Source organism: Notolepis coatsorum (assembly GCF_963971535.1).
Source record: "Notolepis coatsorum genome assembly, chromosome: 5".
In the NCBI taxonomy this organism is placed as follows: Eukaryota; Metazoa; Chordata; class Actinopteri; order Aulopiformes; family Paralepididae; genus Notolepis; species Notolepis coatsorum.
In genome coordinates this window covers 162,269,088-162,296,928 of record NC_140169.1, presented here as the reverse complement: position 1 = coordinate 162,296,928, position 27,841 = coordinate 162,269,088, and the positions used below count along the sequence as shown (strand labels likewise).

Sequence of the window (27,841 nt, the reverse complement as noted above, 5' to 3'; positions counted from 1 at the left end):
CAGGGCACTGATAGCTACAGGGCCTATGCTAGCTGTACTGCTACATCAACATAGAGGCTGCGCTAGCTGCCGAGCTAGGCTAGCAGAGGGAAAGGGTAGCTGCCAAGGCACTGATAGCTACAGGGCCTATGCTAGCTGTATTGCTACATTAACATAGAGGCTGCGCTAGCTGCCGGAGCTAGGCTGGCAGACAGGGCTGGACCAGCATGAGAGAACAAGCTAGCTGGAAGGACAGTCCTAGCTGTGGGAATACTGACCTTGCTAGCTGAAAAGGCAGTCCTAGCAGTGGGAGATAAACTGACCTTGCCAGCTGAAAGGGCAGTCAAAGCAGTGGGAATAAACTGACCTTGCCAGCTGAAAAGGGCAGTCCTAGCAGTGGGAGATGCTACACAAAAAAGTGGAGGCCATGCAGAGGGACCGGGTTAGCTGCTTGGGCCTGGCTAGCTACAGGGCCTATGCCAGCTGCAAGGCTGCATTAACATAGAGGCTGTGCTAACAGCCGGGGCCAAGCTAGCAGACCGGGGCCATGCAGAGGGAAACTGGGTTAGCTGCCAGGGCATGGCTAGCTACAGGGGGGTCAAAACAGGGCTAAAACGGGAAGCAAACAGGGGAGCTACCGGGGAGACTAACAAGCTGAACAGGGGGGCTAACAGGGAGCTAAACCGGGCTAACAAGGAAGCCAACAGGGCTAACAGGGGAGCTAGAGGGGAACAAGAAAAAAAAAAGGCAAACTCAACATACACAGTCTGTGCTGGCTGGGGTCGTAGACTTGGTGGGGTTGTACTGTTATGGTTTGTAACCGACCCCAATCGCACAACACAAGACAGGTATGATGGTTTGCCAAGAAACAGATATTTATTGAACAACAGGGAAAAACAGGGAAAAGGGCACTGTCCCTTTAAGGGAGAATCACAAATACAGGAATATAATATGAGGGGAAGGAAAGGTGCCTTTAAGAGGCGGGCAGGAAAAGGGGAACACTAAGGGAAGGTTAAAGGAACGCTAGGGGAACATTAAAGGAACGCTAGGGGAAGGCTTAAAGAAACAGAGGAACTAGAGACTAGGAGATGTCGGGACAAGGAGAGCTAGGGAACAGGAGAACTGGGGACTAGGAGAACTAGGGACAAGGAACTAGGTGGAACTAGAAGGGGAGAACTTGGGACCAGGAACTAGGTGGAACTAGAAGGGGAGAACTAGGGACAGAGGGGACTGAGGCCCGCGGAGGCGGGCTGGGGAACAGGGAGGAACTGGGGACTGGTGGGAAAACATCTGGGCCGCTCTGCAGAACAGAGGAGAGGGTTAATATTCAAAGGGAACAAACAGAGCAGATGCAGAACAGTCCAAATAACAAAGTAACAAAGTAAATACTATCTTCGTGTGAACAAACACACAGTGGGAGATGAAATGTCCAAAATAATATCCAAGAGAGAACAAAACAGAGTGGGAGATGAAATGTCCAAACTAATAACTAAGTGAGAACAAAAGGAGGCAATACGCTGGGTGAGTGACATCACAATCAAAACTCACCCAGGCGTATGCGCAATGGTACAGGAACAGCAGCGGGACGAGGGCAAGGGGCATTACGCTGAGTGAGTGACATCACAATCAAAACTCACCCAGGCGTATGCGTAAAGGTACAGGGACAGCAGCGGGAACGGGGGCAAGAGGCATTACGCTGAGTGAGTGACATCACAATCAAAACTCACCCAGGCGTATGCGTAAAGGTACAGGGACAGCAGCGGGAACGGGGGCAAGGGCACTACGCTGAGTGAGTGACATCACAATCAAAACTCACCCAGGCGTATGCGTAAAGGTACAGGGACAGCAGCGGGAACGGGGGCAAGGGCACTACGCTGAGTGAGTGACATCACAATCAAAACTCACCCAGGCGTATGCGTAAAGGTACAGGGACAGCAGCGGGAACGGGGGCATCGCCACCGGGTGGCTGGCTGTCCGAGCCGAGGGACAGAGTGCTGGAACAGTGGCGGTGGCGAGGGTGTCGTCCACCGGGTAGCCGACTGTCGGAGCCGAGGAACAGAGTGCTGGAACAGTGGCGGTGGCGAGGGTGTCGTCCACCGGGTAGCCGACTGTCGGAGCCGAGGAACAGAGTGCTGGAACAGTGGCGGTGGCGAGGGTGTCGTCCACCGGGTAGCCGCTGTCGGAGCCGAGGAACAGAGTGCGCGCCACACCTTGGTGTGCGCGTCGGAACAGTGGCGGTGGCGAGGGTGTCGTCCACCGGGTAGCCGCTGTCGAAGCCAAGGAACAGAGTGCGCGCCACACCTTGGTGTGCGCGTCGGAACAGTGGCGGTGGCGAGGGTGTCGTCCACCGGGTAGCCGCTGTCGGAGCCGAGGAACAGAGTGCGCGCCACACCTTGGTGTGCGCGTCGGAACAGAGAGACGCCTCGGGGTGCGTCTGCGAGGAGGAGTGTGCCAAGCACGAGGATCCTTGGAAGATGCGCGTTGCGCGCTGGAGACTGGAGAGCGTGCCAAGCCCTTGAAGATGCGCGTTGCGCGCTGGAGACTGGAGAGCGTGCCAAGCCCTTGAAGATGCGCGTTGCGCGCTGGAGACTGGAGAGCGTGCCAAGCCCTTGAAGATGCGCGTTGCGCGCTGGAGACTGGAGAGCGTGCCAAGCCCTTGAAGATGCGCGTTGCGCGCTGGTGACTGGAGAGCGTGCCAAGCCCTTGCAGATGCGCGTTGCGCGCTGGTGACTGGAGAGCGTGCCAAGCCCGAGGGTCCGGAAGATGCGCGTTGGTCTAGATGTGCGTCAGGACGAACAGCTGCGCTGGGGTCTGCAGTGGAACGCTGGGGTGCCTCCCGTGGAAGTTACAGGGAGCGCAGAACAGTCTCCTCCACAGGCTACGGCGACAGCAGACGAAGGCTGGAGCAAAACATCTCAAGGCTGGAGAAATCCATATACAGCATTGGTAGACCAGAGGATCTCCCGAAAGAGTCTAGATGTTAGAGAATATGACTCAGCATGAATACAACACGACCCCACGCCGAAACGAGGGGAAGAGCCCTCGTATTTAAAGCCCACAGGGGAACTAATTAGCCTGCCACCACAGGTGCGAGAGGTAATTGATAATAGTCCAGGTGTGGCCACTGAGAGTAAACGAGAATAAAGAACGAGAGGGTGGGGGCTAGAGAGAGTGAGTGAGAAGGGAATTTCTAACAGTAGGCTTAAAGAAAACAGAGAAAAGGTGGTGAGCAGCGGGCAAAACCTCACACAAAACCATACACTAATTTATAAAAACTACATTTTGTTACCATATGAAACACACGTTTCATATGACTTAATTCTGTTTGAACCAGTTACACACACTGCTGTGCTTAACCTAAAACACATTTAGCAATTCTACTTCTCAGTGATTAGAGTACTGTAAGTGAAGTACGCAGAGAATGTGCAAATATACAATAAATTCACCAAACACTACACAAGACCAATGCTGTGATGAAAATATAATTTATTTATCTACATATACCCAAATCAATGATGCAGACTGATGAAAATATAAATGTTCTCTCCATATAACCAAATCAGTCAACATTTCAACATGGAGAATCACAACAATACATGTCCCAGTTTTCATGCTACTATGTGCATAACACTGTAAGTTCAGCAAATATCAGACAAACATAAAATACTGTATCCAGTACAGGTTAAAATTACAGTAAAACAAAAAAAGATTGAAAAAATGTAAACAGAAAATACTAGACATTATCTCTTTGCCTAGCTGGATCTGGCAAGATAATCTTTTGTTGTGATTCTCCATGTTGACTGATTTGGGAAAATGGGAGAAAATGTATATTTTCATCAGTCTGCATCATTGGTTGTCTTGTGTAGTGTTTGGTGGATGTATTGTATATTTTCACGTTCTCTGTGTACAGTACTTCACTCTCCTTCCATTTTGGTTGAAGACAGGTGAACTCACCTGCTGCATTTTTATAGTGCTTAAACCTGATTGGTGTATCTACAATTAAGCAATGGTGTGTTTGTGCATCTGATGGCTGTGTTTAACCAATTGGCTCATATGTGTGGTAATTTGACATTCTGTGTCTAATGTAATGCAAGTGTGTTTAGTATTTTGCAAATCACTGTGTGTATTGTTTTGCAAAAAGTGTGAGGCTGACATTGTAGGGGTGCAAATCTGGGCCTATATTTTGCTCCTTGAGTGTAAGGTTTTGATAATTGTGTAATACTTTTGATTTGAGTGTTTATGCAATTGAAGAACACTGTAAAGACTAGAGATGAACTGTTTATTTCTTTTGTACATAGGCTGTGCATATGTTTGTTTGTTTGTTTGTTTATTTGCTTATGTGTATGATTCTTAACTGTGTTTTTATTTTGTTATTGGTGTATGTGTATGTATGTACAGTATATGTATATATTATATATATATATGTGTATATATGTATATTTGTACTCCTGTTGGGGCTTCTTGGACCAGATCAATGTTTTATCTGGCTAAATAAAGGTTAAATAAATAAATAAATAAGAAACTGATGATTTGGTCCTGTTAACTTTGAATTTTCTATGGGGACTGCCCAGATCCCTCTCATGGACCTGGACCTCACTTTGAGAACCTCTAATGATTCTAGTTATTCAGTATTAATCTCTAATTACTCTAAAATTGCGTATTTCTGTGTTTATAAAAAAATAAATAAAAAAACCCGGGCTGAAGCCCCCAATGTTTTCTAACCCTAAAAACGCCCCTGCTGCAGTGTACATACATCTGATTAGCACTATTACTCGGTAGTACTAATTTATATATTTTATACCCAGTTTAATCACCTGTACTTTGTTTACTATCACACTTTACTGTTACATTTGCACTCTGGTTGGACGCCAAACTCCTTTTTCGTTGTACTGTACTTGTGCTGCATGACGACGATACTTTTTAATCTGATCTAAGGGGTGTCTGGTTGTGTGCTCCAGGTCTGTTGAACGACATCAGCTTCGCTAAGTGCAAGAAGGGGGTGAAGGTGGTGAACTGCGCGCGCGGCGGCATCATCGACGAGGACGCCCTGGTCAGAGCGCTGGAGTCCGGACAGTGTGGGGGAGCCGGCCTGGACGTCTTCGTTGAGGCGAGAACATTGATTGATTGATTGATTGATTGATTGATTGATTGATTGAAGTTTATTTCAAATACCGGTATGCAACATAACAAACAAACATCAAGTACATATATAGCCTTAAGCCGTTCAAATAATAAATGTATATAAAACAAATTTAAATAACAAAGAACAAACAAAAAAGTCAAACAAAATGTCTTATTTAAAAAAATATGTATTTACATATTTGAAACGGAGTGGGAAGAAGCATACACTTATTTAATCCCACCCCTATTTACTCATCAGAACATACTATATTTTATTTACTAATTCATACATTACTAGACTTATATTGAAAAAAATTACTTAGTTAACGATACATTTTTTAATAATACCTTATCAATATTTGCCAAAACTGTATGTTACCCTGTATAGTTCCTCTAGCCATTTTTTACACATATATACAACTACCGGTATATACCTACATATGCACATATATACATATATACACATACATACTGCCAGTTATCAAACATCTGATATTCTGAGAGCGTTTTGTGCGTCGCAAACGCATGTTCTTAACCGTCTTTCTACAGAAGGGCCGTGCTTGACTACAGGAGTTCTTGGTTTACTAGTAGAGATGGGTTTTTGTCGGCTAATCGAATGGTCCATTTCATTGACTTATCCGTAAAAGTGCATTTCGGACAATAATATATTTTTCTAAATGAAGGCAATAATGTAATGTTTATTAAGATAAGATATTCCTTTATTTATCCCCTTGGGGAGATTTGGGCGTCATAGCAGCATGGAGGGGAGGTACAGGTATGGGCAGGGTAATGGTAGTAGAAAGACATAAATATTAGCAATAAAATGTTATCTTAATATAAAAAATAAAAAATTATATCTCAAACCCGCCCTCCTTTCTTGATCCTCCATTCACAACTGTTGCTTTCCTCGGACAAGCAAGCTAAGCAACAGTATTCTTATTTCTGACCTGATATTACATCAAGGGTCAACATTTTAGTTAGGTAGACTAGGGTCATGACTCATGTCCACACGGAGACGAGTTTGGGTGTATCCGCCAAAGTATTTAATCGTATGCATGTTTCGTCCACACGGAACCGCGTTCTGGGAGCCTGAATACGCTATTTTCTGAAAACTAGTCCCAGAGTGAACAAATCTGAAGATGCCACCCTTGCGTTTCTGTCTTTACAAGCCAGTTCGCATCTTTCCAGAACCAATGACACAATAGCCCACCTCTCCCTGTGCAAACCCAGCCAACAAAAAAATAAACATCATACAACATAGCTGCAGTTAGTCGCCTGTCCACCAACAATCTCAACATTTGTATTCTAGACATTTTCAACAAGTCAAAGGAAGACAAATATTAGCTAGCTTAACTAGCGTTAGCTCAAAAGCACAGAACCGGACGACAAAAGTTGTTCCGCTAGCGATAACAACAATAATACTTCCGGTCGGGGGCGGGGGTCAAAATAAAAGAGCGAAGTCTAAAACACTGAAGATATTGAAAGACGTTTAGTTTGTACATTTGTGGCGGCGTTGCAGCATTTTCAGTGGTTTATTTTTGGACGCACATATTTCTTGAGACGATTTCGTGTTTTACGGAAAACTTTTTTTAAATGAAAACGAAAAAGATCGGGGTCGTGTTGAACCTTTTTGTTGCGCCAGAAAGGGACATAACCAAAGGAGAGAGTGATAACAAATGGAATATTATGCCAGAGAGAGAGAGGGAGAGAATCTTGGCTTCTTCAGTATTCAGCCTGGAGGAGAGGGGGCTTCTTTGGTCTCCTTCTTTGGTATTCAGCTCACACAGGGAGAACCTGAGAGCAACCTAATTGTAGCTATTCTGCTGTTTATGTCAATAAACCTGTGTTAAGAAAAGACTATAGTCATATTAACCCGTTCACTACCACACTACAGAAGGTTAACCCTTTACTATCACACTACAGACGGTTAACCGTCTGTAGTGTTGATAGTAAAGGGTTAACCTTCTTGTAGTGTGATAGTGAAAGGGCTAACCTTCTGTATTGTTGCAGTGAAAGGGTTAACCCTTTGGTAGTGCGGCAGTGAAAGGGTCAACTCAAGGGGAGATTTAATTCGAGGGACTTTTCTTCAACATCCAACAATACAACGCAGTCTTATCCTGAAAGTCAACTAAATAGTTACAACTAGGCGTGTCTTAAATACTTCGAAGCTTCGAAGCTTCGTTCGATGGGCATGGGATTCGATTATGAAAAAAAAATTATATTATGTAAAAAAAGAAACAATTCATATATATGTTTTTTTTATTTTTTTTTGCAAAATCAACTCTGCCTCTCTTTGTTAATTACAACAAGCAATGCTGTTTGTTATTTAAGATGAGGTCGGACTCGGCACTGACAGATTTGTGTTCATTGTGCTGCTTTTATAAAGCCTCAAATGACGGCTTACAATATTTCATGGAAGCAAAGTGTTTAGTTTGTCTAAGATTTAAAAAGGTTTAAACTTTACAGCACTGACAAAGTTGAACAAAGTGCTGTACAAGTCCCACAACATAAATTATTTTTTAAAAAGAATTATTAAAAAAAAAAAATAATAATAAAAAAATGTATTTTGAAGCTTCGAATTTAAATCGAATCTCGGCGCCGAAGCTTCGAATTCCAAAAAAAATCGAAGGTCAGCCCTAGTTACAACAGTAATCTGGTCTCTCACAAAAGTGCAAAATAACAGTGGCTCGGGAGGTAGAGCAAGTCGTCTGGTAATCCGGAGGTTTGATTTCCGCTCAGCGTGTCGAAGTGTCCTTGAGCAAGACACTTAACCCAAGGTTGGCACCTTGCATGGTTGCCTCCGCCGTCGGTGTGTGAGTGTGTGAGTGAACGGGTCAAATGTGGGGAACAAATTGTAAAGCTCTTTGGATAAAAGCTGCGATATAAATGAAGCCATTTACCATTTACCATCTATCTATCTTCAGTGTAGAAGGTTCCAGAGCCTGCTGTACATATTTTTTTAATTTTTTTTATCTTTTTCCCCCTCCTTTTTCCGATTTTTCTCCCATCCCACTGTTAGTCGTTATGCCAATTCCCAACCCCCTTCCTGGTTGTTGCGCACTTTCCCCTACTGTTGGTCCGGGAGGCCGGAGACTGTCACATGTTTTCCTCCGACACATGTGCAGCCAGCCGGCAGCCAGCCTGGCCGCGCAGATTCTCACTGGGAGAGTGTAACGTGTGGAAGGTCGCACTACCTCTCTCCAGATCCTACCCTCGCTGTGCAGGCGCCCCGACCGAACTGTAGGGGTCGCTGTCCACAACGCCCAGGACCCACCCACGGCTTCCCTCCCCCTAACTCAGCCAAACGAGTTAGTATAGCGATCAGCCCGAGCCAAGGCAATGCTGACTCTCCGGGAGTCGAGACCACAGCCTCTTGCATTGGTGACGAGCACAATCTCCGCTACGCCACCTGACCGCCCAGCCTGCTGTACATCTTAACCCTTTACCTCCTGGTCCTCCCCAGTGTTGGCATGAAGGTTTCAGAGCCTGCTGTACATCTTAACCCTTTACCTGCTGGTCCTCAGGAGCCACCGAAGAACCGTGCACTGGTGGACCATCCTAACGTGATCAGCTGCCCCCACCTGGGAGCCAGCACCAAGGAGGCCCAGGCCCGCTGCGGACAGGACATCGCCCTGCAGATCGTAGACATGGTCCTGGGCAAGGCCCTGTTCGGAGCCGTAAGTTCTTCCAAAGAAAACATCTCCAAAACACTTGCTTTTCTTTAAAAATGATTTTTTATAATAATAATACTTGTAAACTCTTAACTCATTGGGGTCCAACAGCAGAGGGGGCGCTGATGGCCCTTCAGCGCCAGTGCTTTATCCAATGTAGGATAGGACTTACTTGCGAGTGCTTAAAATTAGGGCTGTCAGTTCATCGCGTTAATTAGATTAATTAATTACACAGCAAATTATCGCGTTATGAAAATTAACTCAAAATTAATTACAATATTTTTTTTCTTTTTTTATAATATTTTTTTTGTATCTCATTCATTCCATAAGAATGTAGAATACACATTTACAGACTTTTTTATTTTTTAATATGGTCCATTTGCATGTTCTTGGTATCTGATTCTAGGGACATCTATGAATCTTAGGGAATGTATTCCCAGTGTCAGAAATACTGTGGGCTAGATCCACAAAGAATGGATTGCACGGTGCAAGTTGCACCCTGGTCTGCATCCCCTTAACAATTGTGTGCCGTACTGTATTGTACCCATTCTGCAATCTGTTAATAACATTTTCATTCAATCAATCAATCTGCGCGGTGATTGATTTAATGAAAATTTTATTTTGAGTAAATTGTAATGAACCAAATGAGAATATAAATAAATTGTTTTGTATCTTTGACTGTGAATAACACCATGCTCAAATTGACCAGACCTGAAAAATCTAAGCAAATTAATAGATGGAAGATGATTAAACAGAAGGTTTTGTAGATACAGTACTGAATTCTGCCATCCGGACACATGCAATTTGAAATATGATTATATAATATAGAATATCAGGCATAAAATGGTTATGCGATTAAAATGCGATTAATTAGATTAATTAATTACAAATCCTGTAATTAATTAGATAAAAAAAAATTATCGCCTGACAGCACTACTTAAAATATATAAAATATACTAGCGATAGATCTAAATAACACGTTGATCGTCAGTGAGTTGCTTCCAGTCAACATGCACGAAACAGATAATTTTTTCATACATTTCCGTTTTATACCGTGATGAATATGAATATATTTCTAGAGCGTTCTGTCTAATCTCAATAAACTCCAGCAAATCGAGCTTCAATGTATTTCATTAGAAATCGTGCCATTTGTCGCTTGATTTATGAATCGTTTTCAAATAAACGCTAGATTATCGATATTATATGTGTCATCATGCATGAACAGAAGCGGGGTCTGAAAAATCGCTTCTCCGTACTTTGGTCGGCGCGAACCTCACACACATGCTCCGATGGCGGTGAAAGAAACATCGGATTAACCCAAGATTCGTAACATAAAGTCCTTACCTCACATCTGCAAAAAGATTAATCCAATTCCTGATCGCCATTCCAAATATTGATCACGTTTATTGATCCAACGTTATATGTCCAAAACACATAATCCACGTTGCTCCGAGTGTCCCCAGTCCATCTGTTATAACGATACTGCATGCCCGAGAAGTAAAACCTGGACCGGACTTCTTAGATCGATGCACAGCCCCAGCCAGAGGGATTCCAATGATGTGCAATACCATCCGGGAGACGTTAGGCGGCGGTATTTGCCCTTTGCGAGCTCAGACCCATTCCCAATGATAACGTCAGGCTGGATGGATGAAAAATGAATGGATATAGCTAATCAAAGAAATATTGATTAAAACCCGAGATATCTCGGGTCTTGGCGCCCAGCGCATGGCGAGTTAACCTAAGATATCTCGGGGTTGGCCTGGAATGTGTTAACAGGCAGGCAGAAAAGTGGCAATTTTTTTACTTGAACTTGAGGACTGCATTTTTGCAAAGCTTAGCTTTATACTGCATGAGCCTGGTCTCTTTTGAAAGATAATAAAAATTACTAATGCAAAAAAGGATAATCACTTTTAGTGCTAATGAAATAGAGTAACAGAGGTTTGAACTTGAGTTGAACTTGAACTTGTGTACTCACATTTCTATTTAGTGGTTGCCAGATTCCATTATTCCAGCATAGAGGTATGAGCTGGAAAACACTGCGGTTCCATAGCCTGAAGTCTTATGTAGTACAGGTCCAAATTGTATTAAGAAAGATCTGTTCAGAAATTAGTGTCTGAGAGAGGTTTTAGTAAACCATGTCCCCAACTTTCACCTACTTCTTATATTCGCACACCCCTCCCTGGTGGCGTATCGTTGGAAGCAGACACTCCTTGGCTACAACGCTGACCAATCATTTTCGCCATCAGTGGTGATTGGTCAGTTCTCAAGCGTATACAGTCCGACGTGGTCATTTGACGCGCAGCCTGTAAAAAGACGCTCACCTGACATTATCGTCATGTAACTCGAGAACCGAGGCACGGAATTGGTCGAGTAAGGTGGCGTTCGAATGGTGGCAAATAGATGTTTTGAACGGTATATTATATGATCTGCGAAAATGCAGCCCCGAGCCGGTAGATGCTCACAAAGTGCTGCGACGTATATGGGCATGCCGCCCGAATATAAGAGGATAACATATATTTATATTTCTATAACAAAAGAATCTTGCATCATCTTGGAACAGGTGTGTTTTTCATTTCAAACCATTATTTAAACTCGAAGGTGTCGAGTATACATGCTGAAATGAGCAAAGAAAAGGGGGAAAAAGCATATAAAATCATAACAAAGAGACAATAAGACGAGGCAAAAAGCAAGGAGAACAAATCAATTTAAAACACGTACAACTTGATTGACAAAGGTTGGAGATCAAGGTATTAATTTGTTGTTGGAGTTAATTTCATGAGCTAGGGGGCATCATGGCAAAATGCAGATTTACACTGTTCCAAGCAATCTCAGGGGACCTCAAGGGTGTTGGAGAATTCACGGAAATGTCTCTACCTCAGTGACTGTTTAGATGCACACCATCTTTGCCTTTTGTAGTTGAACTAAATTCACAATGATGTCAAACATTTCTCTCAAGTGAATCAAACTCAATGTTGAACATTTCTCTCTCAAGTTAATCAAACTCCGTCAAACATTTCTCTCAAGTGAATCAAACTCGATGTCAAACATTTTTCTCAAATGAATCAAACATGACAAGTCTCTACAGATCCACTCTTGTCGTGTGTGTGTAGTAATTTAAAGTTCCTCAGATCAGTTTTAGTTTATGTGTAGAGGATATAAATCTTGGTATAATACATACTGACTCTACAGCACCTCTCTCTCTCTCTCTCTCTCTCTCTCTCTCTCTCTCTACAGCAATGTTTGTGTGAATGTATCTGAGGGCGTATTTGAACACACCTGAGCTATTGTTATGCAAAGTAGCCAGGTGGGTGCTTGGCGAGTTGGCGCATGAGTTGAGTGCAGTGCATTCTTGTGTGCACATCCTGCTCACAGACCTAGTTGAACGGCGTGCAACCCGTCTCATGACCAGCGCACCCCTGACCATCGGACCAGCTCAGGTCCCAGACCCCATCAAGGGTCTTGTTAAAAAATGTTTATTGTAATTTATGCAAGTCTGGGCAAGAAAGCTCCCACAACGAGTCTGACTCTCTGGGCCTGTGGAGACTGCTGTCTTCAGGAAGGAAGGTGTGATTCCTTGGCACCAGGTGTTTGAACTGGAAGCCATGGCCAATCCCACGGCTCGGTTGACCCATCTCTCAAACCTCTCTTTTCTTGATCCTCCAATCACAACCGTCGCTCCTCTCTGACAAACTTTGTTTGTCCAAGAGGTCTGTAAAAGCTCTGACGGAACTTTTAAGTTTGTCTGAGGGAAGCAACAGTTGTGATTGGAGGATCAAGCAAAGGGGGCGGGTGTTGATAGGTCAGGGGGGATGATGGCGTTTGCAAAGAGCCCAGATAGGGGGGAGTTCTAGTTGTCTAGTTGGGAGAACAAGAGCCCAGATAGGAGGGAGTTCTAGTCGTCTAGTTGGGAGAACAAGGAGCGTAGATAGGGGGAGTTCTAGTCGTCTAGTTGGGAGAACAAGAGCCCGGATAGGAGGGAGTTCTAGTCGTCTAGTTGGGAGAACAAGGAGCCCAGATAGGAGGGAGTTCTAGTCGTCTAGTTGGGAGAACAAGGAGCACAGATAGGAGGGAGTTCTAGTCGTCTAGTTGGGAGAACAAGGAGCCCAGATAGGAGGGAGTTCTAGTCGTCTAGTTGGGAGAACAAGGAGCGCAGATAGGAGGGAGTTCTAGTCGTTTAGTTGGGAGAACAAGGAGTCCAGATAGGAGGGAGTTCTAGTCGTCTAGTTGGGAGAACAAGGAGCAGAGTCCCAGCTGAACAAAGAGTGTATTTGACGGATAACCGAGACGTGTAGAGTGAATATCTTACAGGAGTGGGTTGTAGCTGCACTGTGTGTCTCAAAAGACCAGTTGATTTGTCTAGAGAGGACTGAGGATTCTTGGCAGTCTGCGAGGATGTTGCCATGGTGATGGCAGAGAACTTGGCGTTTTTCGAAAGGATTTGGGGGAAAACCTCTCAGTCGTCTTGTGGTAGTACATACAGTATATACCGTATTGGTCCCAATATACGACCACCCTGGTTATAAGACGGACCCCTCTTTTTCAAGACTCATTTTTGGGGAAATACTTTTTTGAAGACCAAATGTTTTTTTTTTTTTATAAAGACAATAATTTTGTTTTAAAATAATGATAATAAAACGCATTGTTTTATTCAATGTAGGCAAGGTGTGTTTGAAGTGTCAATGATCAATGGGCCACTGGTGCACGAGGGGAGACTGTCGCGAGAGGCGGGGGCCCGGGTGAGACCTCCTCACAGGGTGAGACCTCCTCACAGGGTGAGACCTCCTCACAGGGTGAGACCTCACAATGGTTTGGGTTCGACAAGTCGCCCCCCGGTCCTCTGCTCTGTCTAAGGGGGTCGGCACGGTGGCAGAGTGGTTAGCACACAGGTTCCCTTTTATACGTTTCAGCTGGGACAACAGCGCCGTGGCTTGCTTGGTGCTGCCCACGGTGCTGAACTAAACAGCAGAGAGGCAATTGAAAAATCAAATTTCTCTCTATCTTAAGAACATTCACTTATACAAAAACAGACTGAACGGATATATAATAGACATGCTGGGGCAGCGAACTGAGAGCAGGGGACACAAACAGGTTGGATAAGATGGTCAGGAAGGCCAGTAGCGTGGTTGGGGTGGAGCTGGACTGTAGCGAGGGTGGCGGAGAGGAGGAACCCCTCCCACCCACTATACACAGACTTGGCTGACAGGAGGAGCATGTTATAGGCTGAGGCTCACACTACCTAAATGCAGCACTGAACGGCACAGGAAGTCCTTCATTCCGACAGCCATCAGACTATACAATGCATCACTGTGCCTCACTGCATCACTGAGCACAGAGTGACAGTTACCATCTTCCTGGACTCTTACTTTTGAAACAGCACTGTGCAATATAACACCTACTGTAGACTTCAGTATATTTTTACTGTATTTATTTACTGTATCTTTTATTCTATTTTTATTCTATTCTATTTCATTTTATTCTATTCTATTCTTAGGCCATTTGTTTTGTTATTCGTGACTTGTTCTGTCTAAATGTTTAATGTTGAGTGATTTGCAGTGTCAAATTTCCCTCAGGATAATACATTTCTATTCTATTCTATATCTTTGAAAAGTCTCCATTTATTCAACACTTCTGAATTCACTGACAAACTGAACTGAACTGACAAAAATAAGGTGCATAAAAAAGCAAACAAAATTCCTCCACAGGCTACTCATTAGTAGAGTGGCAAGCGGTGTTTGGGGACAGAGTGAAATCTTCTTAAAACACTGCCCCTCCACTCATTCCTGAACTTTTTTGTTAAGTCCTTCTCAAATGCCAACTGAATTAAATTGGCCTTGCGTCGATGAAGCATACTAAGGCGATGTTCTGTAAAGACGTTCTTGAGGGTAGAAAACAAATTCTCACAAAGTGCCGTGCTAGCTTCAGTAGTGTTGTTGTTGACATCAGTGCCCACTAGGGCTGTCCCCGACTAAGGATTTGGATAGTCGACTTTGATTTTTTTACCAGGGTGGGCACAGGTGACTCAGTGGGCGGGCCCGGCCCCCTAATGCCCGCCCATGGCGCCGGGTCTGGTTCGAACCCCAGGAGGGGGGCCTTTCTGTGTGGAGTTTGCATGTTCTGTGTTCGCGTGGGTTTCCTCCGGGTGCTCCGGTTTCCTCCCACACCATAAACACACGCATGGTAGGCAGGGACTACAGATGGAAAGCAAATTCTGGCACATTTACATTGATGTGGAAACTGAAGATGTTGATACATTTTTACTGTCCCTGGGTAAAAAATTATTAAATAAAAATTAAACTTAAAACTTAAACTCTCAGAGCGCATGACTGCTGCGGTCGGAAAGCCAAACAAATGGCCAAATATTGCTCCATCTCAGCTATTATTGGCAGCTTAGCCGCGTGGAGAAGGAGGTGCTATGTGTACCCTTAAGTGTTCAGTGCTGCTTGGCCCCCGATATATTTGATTCCCTGTTTATGTAATATGATGTGTGGAACCAAATAAAGTATTCAAATGTGTGTGTGTGTGTGTGTGTGTGTGTGTGTGTGTGTGTGTGTGTGTTTGTCCCCGTGCAGGTGAACGCTCAGGTCCTGGCGAGCACCTTCTCCCAGGAGTCTCACCAGTGGATCAGACTTGGGGAGTCGATAGGAGCCGTGCTGCGGTCCTGCACTACTTCCAAACAGCCCTTCAGCCAAGTCCAGATCACTACTCGAGGTAACACGTGAATAATAATAATAATAAATAATAATAATAATAATAATAATAATAATAATAATAATAATAGTAAAAATAAAATAATAATAAAAATAAAATAATAATAATAATAATAATAATAATAATAATAATAATAATAATAATAATAATAATAATAATAATAATAATAATAATAATAATAATAATAATAATAATAATAATGAAACCTGCACCATGGAACTTTTTTCATGAAGAAATAATGACTTCTTTAGTGAACTAAATCACAAGAGTTGGAAAGTAACTAATTACATTTACTCTCGCCACTGTAATTGAGTAGCTTCTTTTTTATGTGATCGTACTTTTTTTTTTGTACGTAGTTTTCAAAATCAGTCATTTGACTTTTTACTGAAGTACAATGTAACCGAGTGGATTTTAACCTGGGACCGTAATAGGATCCACAGGCGGTCGCACTAACCAGCTGAGCTAGAGGGTCCGACCCGTTAGCAGGAGCTGGTTGAGTGTGACCGACACATTAGTCGCCCCCCCCCCCCCCCCCCGTCCGTCCGTCCGTCCGTCCGTCCGTTTCACTATATAGGGCTCCTCCCGACAACAAGTCTTCTTTACCTGGGTCATTTCAGCTGATTACCTGGGGCGGAAGCCTCAGCCATTTTCTCTAACTGCCTGTATATTTGATCTATCTGGCTAATAAACCTTATTAACTGGATCTCGGTTGACTGAGCACGTTCTTCATGATATCCACAATATCCCACACTGTATTCATATGAGATATTAAGACTGTGTCTATTCATGAGATATTAGATTGTCTTCATGAGATATTAGATTGTCTATTCATGAGATATTAGACTGTATTCATGAAATATTAGACTGTCTATTCATGAGATATTAGACTGTATTCATGAGATATTAGACTGTATTCATATGAGATATTAGACTATTCATATGAGATATAAAACTATTCATAATTTCCATTCATGGTGATTTGATTGGCTGTTTTTAAATAAAGCGCGGCCGCAGGATTAATAATGCTAACGTTAGTTCGGCCAGAGAAACAAATATACTCATTAAAATAGTTGGGACCTGCGAGATTTGTACTTTGTAGGTCTGCATTTTAAATGTAAGGAGTAAAAAGTATGTTTTTTTTCTCTGAAATGTAATGGAGTAAAAAGTACAAGTATACAAACCTAATAATACTCAAGTAAAGTACAAATCCCCAAAAACAGTACTTAAATATTGTAACGAAGTACAATTACTCAAGTACTTTACACCCCTGTTCATATGAGATATTAGACTGCATCTATTCATGAGATATTAGACTATGAGTTATTAGACTGTCTATTCATATGAGATATATTAGACTGTATTCATATGAGATATTAGACTGTATTTGTATGAGATATTGGCCTGTCTCTTGTCACATATTATATGGTTTTGTAAAGGTAACAAAATACAAATGACATAAAAGGTCATTGCATAGTATTTCTTATCCATGTAATGAAAATACTGGCCACCTCTGCTGGTAATGTTGGTGTATGTCTCCCTCTGGTGGTAAGATTGTGTAACATACTATAGACAAACTGAAGGGTACAAACATATCTGTACTCATGGGAGTAGTTTCATTTCAATGAAGATATCTAGTTTTTTAAAGATGTGTCACTTATCCTTTGCCTACAAAATATACATTTCTGAAGATGGTACAGTGGTTCTCAAACTAGGGGTCGCGGGTAGGTGATGGGTCGCATTGGCAAGCACATTTTTTTTGTTTAATTTTTTTTTTAATTTATCTTCTGGCAACATATTTTGGCTAAATATGCCTCGTTTTATAAATGTGTATTGATAACATAGTGTTGTAATTAAAATGTCTAATAAATATGCATGATCAAGTTCAACAAACGTGTGCTTTTATTTTGATATTCCTTAATTCCACGTTGAAATTACGCAATACATTTGAGCACCCCTGGTATAAACCATCTGTATTTTAAATAAGTAATAAATACTAGATAACAATTGTAATTCCAAATTAATATGTACATAAAATCCTTAAAATATAGAAGCGCCCTGGCAAAAACGGGATGAAATGAACACATAATTATTGTACATTTGAATCATTTCAGAAATGAACATATGGTTGTGTTGCTCACCAGGGCAATGCTTGAAGACCTCCACGGGTTACATGACCTCGGCGGTGATGGTGGGGCTCCTCCGTGAGTCCAGCGGACGTCCCAACCTGGTCAACGCCCTGACTCTGGCCAAGGAGTCTGGAATTACGGTACTGAAGGAAGTCCCTTTGGGGCTGCGTCACATGAGGATGCATTCATAGTAGGGATGTCCGATATTATCGGCCAATATTGGCATTAAAATGTGATATCGGAAATTATCGGTATCGGTTTAAAAGATTTTTTTTTATTTATTTTTTATTTTTTTTTAACATTTATTTAACCTTTATTTACCCAGGCAAGCAAGTAAGAACTAATTCTGATTTTATTTATTGTCAAAAGTATGCATAATGTTGTGTTAATTCTACGACAAGAGATATGTAATGTTAATTACCTGAAATTATTCCGTTTTTCTGGGGGGGAACCCTGCATATATTGGTATCGGTTGATATCGGTAATTAAGAGTTGCACAATATCGGTATATCGGTATCGGTAAAAAAGCCAATATCAAACATCCCTAATTCATAGTGCTTCTCACTGCCGCGATACCAACTATATATGAGCAGTTAATATCTCAAATGTGTGATTAGTTATATATAGTTGATATTTTCTTTGGTAAATCTAGCATTCTATGTTTAATAAAAGACAGTAAGGATGGGCAAAATTGCTATTCGATAGTCAATGGGAACCACTCCAATACTAATCAACCCCCACACACTACACACACATTAATGTGTTTTCTTTTTGTTTTTTTTACTTTCTTTTTTCCCCCCTTCTTTTTTCCCTTTTTTCTCCCATCCCAATGTTAGTTGTTATGCCAATTCCCAATCCCCTTCCTGGTCGCTGCGCACTCTACCCCCTACCGTCGGTCTGGGAGGGCGGAGACTATCACATGCTTCCTCCGACACATGTGCAGCCAATCCCCACTTCTTTTCACCTGGCAGCGCTGACTCTCACTGGGAGAGTGTAACGTGTGGAAGGTCTACCTCTCCCAGATCCTTCCCTTGCTGTGCAGGCGCCCCGACCGAACTGTAGGAGTCGCTGTTTTACAATGACCAGGACCCACCCTCGCCGGGTTTCCCACCCGCTAACACTGCCAATTGTGTTAGTATGGACGGCCGACCAAGCCGGAGGCACCACAGCTGGATTCGATCCCACTGTCTCTGTGGTGGTAGACAGACAGACGCTTAGTCCGCTGCGCTACCCGGCCGCCCGTGGTTTTGTTTTTACTCAATGGCGAACGTGCGATAATCCAATAAGCGAGCGAGATGGCTGCTGTCATTGCTAACAGCTAACACTAGCGGACCAGGCTAACGTATTTCCAGGAACAAAAGCATTAATTCTGAACGTTACATCACTGATGCTTGAAATGTGTGAACTTAGTGAAACAACATGGCAAACGTACAAAACGTTGCTACCGTTTGATTTTTTTTTGATAGATTAGATTAGATTTAAATGTATTGTCATCATACAGCACAAGTACAGTACAACAAAAATAAGTTTGGCATCCAACCAGAGTGCAAATGTAACAGTAAAGTGCAACAGTAATATACAATGTACAGGTGATTAAACTGGGTACAAAATTTAAGAGTAGGATATGTACAGATGTAGTAAAGGACTATGTCCAGGGAAGTACAGACAGAGGATAGGCATAGACACGTTACAAAGCAGTGAGTTCACTTCTTGGTATAGCGGTTTGTGCTGTTGCACGCGGCGTGGGAGACCCGTGTTCGAAACTCCCTCGGGGCATCGAAGTTTGAGGTGACGTTGTCACAACCGTTACATATATATATTATATATATATATATATATTAATACAGCATTATAGTACATGCTATCATACAGAGCTACGGGTTATATGCAGGTATATTCAGACAAATATGGGTATATACAGTATATAAATTTTATATACGGTGATATAAATATATAAGTGTAAATATATGCTGTATATTCAGCACTGAGTATGGGTACACTAGACAGTGAAAGCAGTTGGTAGGTACAGTATAAATAAAGTATAGAGTATTAGGCAGCAGAGTTCAGAGTCGTACAGTATGGGTAACAGAGCCTAGGGTGTACTGTAGGCAATGGAGTCAGAGTTCAGAGTTTATATGGGGGGGGGCAACGTGGCACAGAGTTCAGGGAGATGAGGGCACAGCTGAGGGAAAGAGGCTGTTCCTGAGTCTGCTTGACCTGGAGCGCAGGTTCCTGTAGCGCCTCCCGGAGGGTAGGAGGGCAAACAGTCCATGATTGGGATGAGAGGTGTCCTTGACGATGCTGTGTGCCTTCCTCAGACACCGCTTGTGGTGGATAGACCCAATAGTAGGGAGTGATGTACCGGTGATGCGTTGGGGCGGCGGTTTTCACCACCCTCTGCAGTGCTTTCCGGTCAGAAGCAGTGCAATTGCCGTACCAGACTGTGATGCAGTTGGTGGTGTGTATGCGTTATGCTTTCGGGCATAACGGTTATTGAGCTCATCAGGGACGGAGGAGTCGATGGTTGTGGGGAGAGTTGTTGGTGGGTTTGTAATCCGTGATGGCCTGGATGCCCTGCCACATGCGGAGGGGGTCAGAGTACTATTCAACCCTTAGCTTGTGGCTGTGCTTGGCCCGCTTGATTCCCCTTTTCAGGTTAGTCCTGGCTGAACAGTAGGCCTGCTTGTCACCAGATCTCAAAAGCAGTGTCACGTGCCTTTAGTAGTGAACGGACCTCTTTGTTCATCCACAGCTAATGTCTGTGTGGGAGTCCAGGGTGGCCTGGGTGGCAAACGTACTCCAGTCCAATGCGTTCCACTCGACTCGTGCTCCCAAGTACCCACCTGGCTACTTTGCATAACAATAGCTCAGGCCGTCAGGTGTGTTCAAAATACATACAGTTGGACCATTCACACAAAACCTGGGAATGAAATGTGTTACATTCCATTCCTGGAGGCAATTAGGCATCGTCTTTATTCTCTTGTGTTTGACCTAGGCCCTGCCTTGCTCTGTTCATATGCTGCTTAAATCAGCTGTCTTTAACCTGAATTTGCAAGGCAATATTTACAAAAACTAAACTAAAACTAGTAATTTCCTATACAAACATGTTTCCTACTATTTATGCACATAATAATCATTATAATCATAATGCTGGTCGGAGCTGTTCTGTGTGCACGAGAGGGAAAATGTATGCACATGCACGGGACGTCATTAAAACATAGTGCAACCAAAGATAAAATCACCACTGCGCCACTGGTGGGAGTCCAGGGTGGCCTGAGTGGCAGACGTACTCCAGTCCGTGTGTTGGAACCGGTGCTGCAGCTCAGAGTCTGTCCTCTCAGGCCATAACATATTATTGTAACTGTTCTAACTGAGGGCTTCACACGTTTGATGAGTGGGGTGTATTTTGGGAGCAGGAGCAAACAGAGGTGGTCAGATTGTCCCAGGTGGGGGAGGGGAACAGATTTATATGCATCAGCTATATTGGTGTAAACATGGTCTAATGTCTCCTCTTGTGGGGCAAGAGACATGCTGGTGAAATGTGGGGAGAACAGACTTTAGGTCGGAGTGATTAAAATCTCCTGCAACAATAAAGGCTGCCTCTGGGTGTGCGTTCTATTGTTTACTTATGTCCGTATAAAGATCCTTCATTGCTAATTTGGCATTAGCGTCCGGGGGTTTATAGGTAGCAATCAGAATGGTAGCTGTGAATTCCCTGGGTTGATGGAATGGTCTGCATTTAATCATGAGATATTCCACGTTAGCAGAGCAGTGACTCACAATGGTGGAGGTGTTTGTGCACCAAGTTTTGTTTACATAAATGCACAAACCTCCTCCACCTCTGGTTTCCCCATCCATACCATGTAACATCTCCAGTCTCTCTTTCTTAACGGACGGTTATGCTACCTGGCTAGCTAGCGAGCCGTACCCAGCATGCCGTTCAGCGGTGTAACAGTTAATAGGGTCCCCTTCTCAATACACTACACACAGTGTTATTAAATAATCAATATCAATCTATATATTTTTACTGTATATTTTTTACTGTATATTTTATTCTATTCTTAGGCACTTTGTTTTGTTATTCTTATTCAATCGTGACTTTGTTCTGTCTAAATGTCTCAAATGTTTACTGTAAGCGATCTGTAGTGTCAAATTTCCCTCGGGATGATTAAAGTATTTCTATTCTATTCTATACCTTTGTTTAACCCTTGCACTGCCGCACTACCAAACGGCTAACCCTTTTCACTGCGACAATACACAGAAGCTTAACCCTTTCACTGCCACACGACAGCAGGTTAACCCTTTCACTACCACCCGACAGAAGGTTAACCCTTTACTATCACACTACCGACGGTAACCGTCGGTAGTGTGATAGTAAAGGGTTAACCTTCTGTCGTGTGGTAGTGAAAGGGTTCATTTATTTTTTTATTGCACCTCAAGGAAAAAAACGTATTATAGTAGGTGTGATTTTTCTTTACTTTCCAGGTGACCCAGAACCACCACAGCCAGGCGGGCGGGGCGGTGGCCCACGGCGTGTGTGAGGTGGAGGTCTCCGCCGGCTGCGGCTCCAGCTACAAGGCCAGCGGCTCGGTCCAAGGAGGCACGCCCATCCTCCTGGAGCTCAGCGGGAGCGTCTTCCGGCAGCCGGTCTCCCTCGCCGGCACGCTGCTGTTCCTCAAGGCCGCGGCCAGCTCCCAGCTGCTGCCCTCTGTGGCTGGTGAGAGAGGGAACGTGAATGAATGAAAACTTTATTTAACAGATTGCAGAATGGGTACAATACAGTACGGCTCAATACACACAATTGTTAAGGGGATGCAGACCAGAGAAATACTTTCGTCTAGTTTACATCAGGGTCCCCCATTTTCAATTCATAGTGACATTTATGACATTACACAACATACATGACATCATGACATTTATGGCATAGGGACATACAGGTATATAGTACTGTTACATTTGTGACATATATGATATGCAAATATACAGTACTGTTACCCATAGATCCTAACAGAGATTATATACATATGATGGGGAGGAGACTGTACAGTAGGAGGAGAGAAAAAATTATATATATATATATAAAATACACCCTGTGTGTGTGTATGTGTGTGTGTGTATATATAATAATAATAATAATAATAATAATAATAATAATAATAATAATAATAATAATAATAATAATAATAATAATAATAATAATATCTTAGATTTATATAGCGCCTTTCAGGAGACCCAAGGTGCTTAACAGGAGGGGGCATCTAGGGGAAGGGGATCGGGGCACAACGTAACAACAAAGTAAACATATATACATACATATATAATATATATATACACACAATATATATATTTACACCCGTGCACATGGTGCAAGGGGGTATTGTATTCACTCCTGTCCGTGTGTCGGTCCGTCTTCACGTAAAACTTCACACACAGGCTGAATATAAAAATAAACAGTGTAATCATATAATTAACTCTGAATATAAAATATAAGGAAAATAAACAGTGTAAACATATAATTAACTCTGAATATAAGAAAAATACGGCATGCAGATGAGGGTCTGTATGCCCTATCGGTTATAATATGAACACTTTGATGAACATTGTTACTCAGCTGATAGAGTTGTACCCTTCCTGCTGACTCGTCGTACAAAACTTGTAAGTCGATTTGGATAAAAGCGTTCAACTAAATGACTAAATGTAAATAATATATTATGTTACAAATAAATATAGGCAATAAAGAATTTGGATGTTCTTTTTAAAAGTACCTAGGGGGACATTCGAATCCTGCACACTGCATTCTTCACCCATCCTGTCCGACGCGACTCGAGCACTCTGAATCCGGAGATCTAGACTAGTGTTGTCAAAAATATCGAAGTATCGATACATATCGATACTGAATATTTAAAACGGCTTCGATACTCATTTCCCGAAATACCGATACTTTCTGCAGTATCGGTACCAGCTGGCGAGTGTTCTACAGCAAGTTGTTGACACGCTGTTCAGAGCGTGCTTGCCCCTCCGCCTGCTCCAGCCCTCCCCTCACAGAGTCACAGAGCCGTCTTCAGTTTGTAAATAAACATTTTAGCAGTGCCAGCGCGGATCTCCATAAAGAAATGAAAGAGGTTCGTGACAGCTGCTCTTTCAACGTCACTGTGACTGAAGCATTAAACCATTAACTCTAGTTTAATACATGATACGTTGTCTACTGATGGCACATAATATCAACAGCTGATTCGTTGTAACGTTACAGGCAGCTATCAGCTAACGTTAGCTACTGCTAGCCGTTAGCTCCCTTGGCTTAGCTGGCCACCGTTATAATTACTGCATGGAAACGGAGTAACGTTAACGTTTAAACGTTATGTCGAGGTCATACAATACTACAGTCGACATAAGGTTAACGTTACCCCGTTTCCATCAAGTGTTTAAATAGCAGCAATCTTGTTGAAAATGTAACGTTACTAAAATGCTCCGAGCATAGCCTCTCTCTCTCTCTCTCTCTCGCTCGCTCTCGTTATCTTTAAATAAAAATCGAAACTGTTACTAACTGTAATACAAACAGTTCAGTTTGTCAGGTACATGCAACACAGATTACAGTGTTTACATCTGTCTGCTTGAGAAAATACCATGTTCTGCATTTGCAATAAAAATGATTGAAGTGAGATGAACAGTTATTTTTAAATGTGTGATCTAAAGATAAACAAAGGGTTTTAAAAGTGTTATATTTATCTTCTCTTATAGTACCAGAGAGAAGCTGAGGAGAATCAACCAGCAACAAAAGCTAAATTTGTTTAAAAAAATATATATATATATATATATATATATTTCTTTTTTTGGTATCGAAATGGTATCGAAGTATTGATACTTTTCAAGGTATCGTATCGAAGTCGAAATTCCAGTATCGTGACAACACTAATCTAGACAGTTTGGCTCCGTTTTGTCTCTTTAACAGACAGACGTAACAGCTGGCAGGTGACCGCGCAGCATTTCCTGAGCGTTCCTTCACACCCGGCATCTTCTCCTTTTCTATTGTCTTATTGTCTTCTAGGCTTACTGGCGGCGGTGGGAGTGGAGATGGAGTCGTTCAGCGCTCCTGTGGCCAGGACCGGAGACCTGTGGTACTGCCTGGGAGTGTCCTCTCCCCTGGGAGACCTCGGTGCCTTGAAGCCTCTGGTCAAAGAGGCGACTCAGCTCACCATGTGAACGAGCAAAAGGGCAGCGATCGCCAGGCGGTCGGAATCAATTCACTTTCAATTCCAAAATACAAATACTGAAGGATATTTTCCAGGGATGGGCAAAACTCACAAAATTGCTATTAACCCTTTAATCGCCGTTGACGCTTTTCAGCGTCATTCCCCGCCATGCTTATTCTGCGGATGATGCTGTACAGCGTCATTGATATCAATATTTCAAAAATCTGTGATCGAAATCATCCCCCGGAGACATTATATGTACTGGTGAGCCCCTGTCAACTCTCTAACGGTTCAAGAGCGCCATCTGGTGGCCTATCGGCAGATTGCCCAGGGCATAAACAGGGAAGTGGACGCTGGTGCTCATTTCAATTTGGTCCGATCACTCGCTATAGGTCCCGGGACTCGAGCTCGACACAATGGATATCGATCCGTTGCCAATAACTCGATAAACAACATGATTTGGACGTATATACTATTATACAACCTGGAAATGGATCGGGTATTTCTATATCCCATAATAGAAAAAATTCTGTTCCACGCTCATCTCCCAACGGCGCGAGGAAGCTACGGTGAGTTTCAGCGTTATTTTGTAATGTCTTCTATACTAACTGCTCCAATGATCATATCACCCACACTAGATGAATGATATAACGTTGCCCACGGAATTATAAACGACCCCCTGCCCATCCGGTCATCATCAGATCATACGTAGTAACTTCTAGAAGTACGTCCATTTGAATTTTTTTTTATCTCGCGCCGATTGCTATCAAGCTGTATACAATCATCAATATAATGCATTTGGGGCTATAAATCACGTTCTGGAGAAAGCTGCAGAAAACGATAAAAACATACTTATACTTTAGACCGTATTTTAGTATGAATATGTGAATGAAAAAGTATAACGTTGCTACACCCTGAACAATAGATATAGGACTTTGAATGGGCCATGGTAATGTCAATTTAGATTTAAAATTTAAAAAGTTATAGCCCTGCAAAGAAGGGGAACTTCTCCATGTTAAATACGGCTGGCGAGGGATGGTAAATTATGAATTTAACCCCGGCGATCAAAGGGTTAAGACAGTCACTTGTCTGAACTATTCGAATACTAATCGCCCCCCATGTTGACAAGCGAGCTAGCTGGCTGCTGCCATTGCTAGCGGCTAATGCGGGCAGACCAGGCTAGCGTATTTCTGGCAACAAAAGCATTAATTCTGAACGTTACATCACTGATGCTTGAAATGTGTGAACTTGGTGAAACAACATGGCAAACGTACAAAACGTTGCTACCATGTAACATCTCCAGTCTGATTGATTGATTGATTGAAAACTTTAATTAACAGATTGCAGAATGGGTACAGTACAGTACAGTCTCTCTTTCTTCATCTTTCTTTTCTTTCTCCCAGCTGTTAACAGACTGTCATGCTACCTGGCTAGCTAGCGAGCTGTACCCAGCATGCCGTTCAGCGGTGTAACAGTTAATAGGGTCCCATCTCATTACACTACACAATGTAGTTGCCGGTAAAACATGTTTTTTTTTTTTTACTAAGCGATATTCGCATAAACTATTCGATTTATTTTATAATTTCATGACTATTCGAAAAAGAAATCAATGCCCATCCCTAATACTTTCATTCATTATCCAACCTATTGACGCATAACTATGAATTAATATTCCATCAGCAGGTACATTTTTATTTTATATTTTTTTATTGATTGAGTTGATCCCAACCTTACACCTGAGCCTAACCCGAGATGATGTTCAGTATCTGAAAATCTAACCGTTTTAGAATGTTTGTTTCTGTAATTAATATGGTTCCCGTTTGCCTTAGTGTTTGAATCCTGAGTTATGGTTTACAACCTGTGTAGCAGTTGAAAAGCTAACAGTTTACATGTTTTGGTTATTTAACATTCCACTGTCTAGATACAATGTTTAAAATGTGCTTCTTTGAACTAAACATCTCAATTAAAAACTGACTGTACTTAACACTTTGATTGCCTAAGGCTAAATTCATGATATACCATAGGTTGCCAGCTCTATTTGTCTATGTAGAAGTTCCCCTTCTTTGCAGGGCTATAACTTTTTAAATTCTATTGCTAAATTGCCATTATTAGGGCCCATTCAATGTCCTATATGTATTGTTCAGGGTGTATGAACGTTAAACTTTTTCATTCACATATTCATACTAAAATATGATCTAAAGTATAAGTATGTTTTCATCTCTTTCTGCAGCTTTCTCCAGAACGTGATTTATAGCCCCAAATGCATTATATTGATGATCAAATACAGTTTGATAGCAATCGGCGCGATATAAAAAAAAATCCAACTGGATGGACTTCTGGAAGTTACTACACGTAATCTGATGTTGACCGGATGGCCGAGGGGGCGTTTATAATTCCGTGGGCAGCGTTATACCATTCATCTAATGTGGGTCAAATGTTCATCATAGCAGTTAGTATCGTACACATTGAAAAATAACGCTGAATCTTACCGTATCTTCCTCGCGCCGTTGGGCGATGAGCGTGGAACAGACATTTTCCTATTATGGGATATAGAAATATCCGGTCCATTTCCAGGTTGTATAATAATATATACGTCCAAATCATGTTGTTTTTTCGAGTTATTTGCAGCGATCGATGTTCACTGTGTGAAGACTGAGTCTCTCTAACATTAGCGAGTGCCCGGACCACATATGGAGTGAGTCCTGCCGGGTTAAAGGTAACATCCGTTTTTTCGATCTGCCGATCGGCCACCAGATGGCGGTCTTGAACCGCTAGAGGATTGAGAGGAGATCACACTTGTGTCTCAGGGCCCCGGAAAGGAAATATGATTCCGATCACAGATTTTTGAAATATTGATATCAAAGACGAGTTACGGCGTCTTCGGCAACTTGAGCATGGCGGGGAAGGACGCCTAAAAGCGTCTTCCGACAGTTAAAGTGTTAATTTGAATGTGTGCTGTTTACTTTATTGATGTCTCTTTTTTTTGTTGTTGTTATTTCTCTGAATAATCTTGACTTTTTCTGCTCCCGGTTCCTTTAAAGGGGAA

At 42.5% G+C, this 27,841-nt stretch overlaps 1 protein-coding gene across 1 annotated transcript in view; it reads left to right on the top strand.

The window, feature by feature from the left end:
- phgdh (phosphoglycerate dehydrogenase) overlaps nt 1-27,239 on the top strand; it is a 54,853-nt gene extending 27,614 nt beyond the window's left edge. The window contains exons 7-12 of the mRNA XM_084315372.1: nt 4,938-5,086; nt 8,625-8,777; nt 15,341-15,479; nt 17,621-17,745; nt 22,091-22,322; nt 24,651-27,239. Of these exons, the coding sequence (XP_084171498.1) occupies nt 4,938-5,086; nt 8,625-8,777; nt 15,341-15,479; nt 17,621-17,745; nt 22,091-22,322; nt 24,651-24,805 (953 nt within the window). The 3' untranslated portion in view covers nt 24,806-27,239. The remainder of the gene's footprint in view (nt 1-4,937; nt 5,087-8,624; nt 8,778-15,340; nt 15,480-17,620; nt 17,746-22,090; nt 22,323-24,650) is intronic.
- Nucleotides 27,240-27,841: the final 602 nt, after the last annotated feature.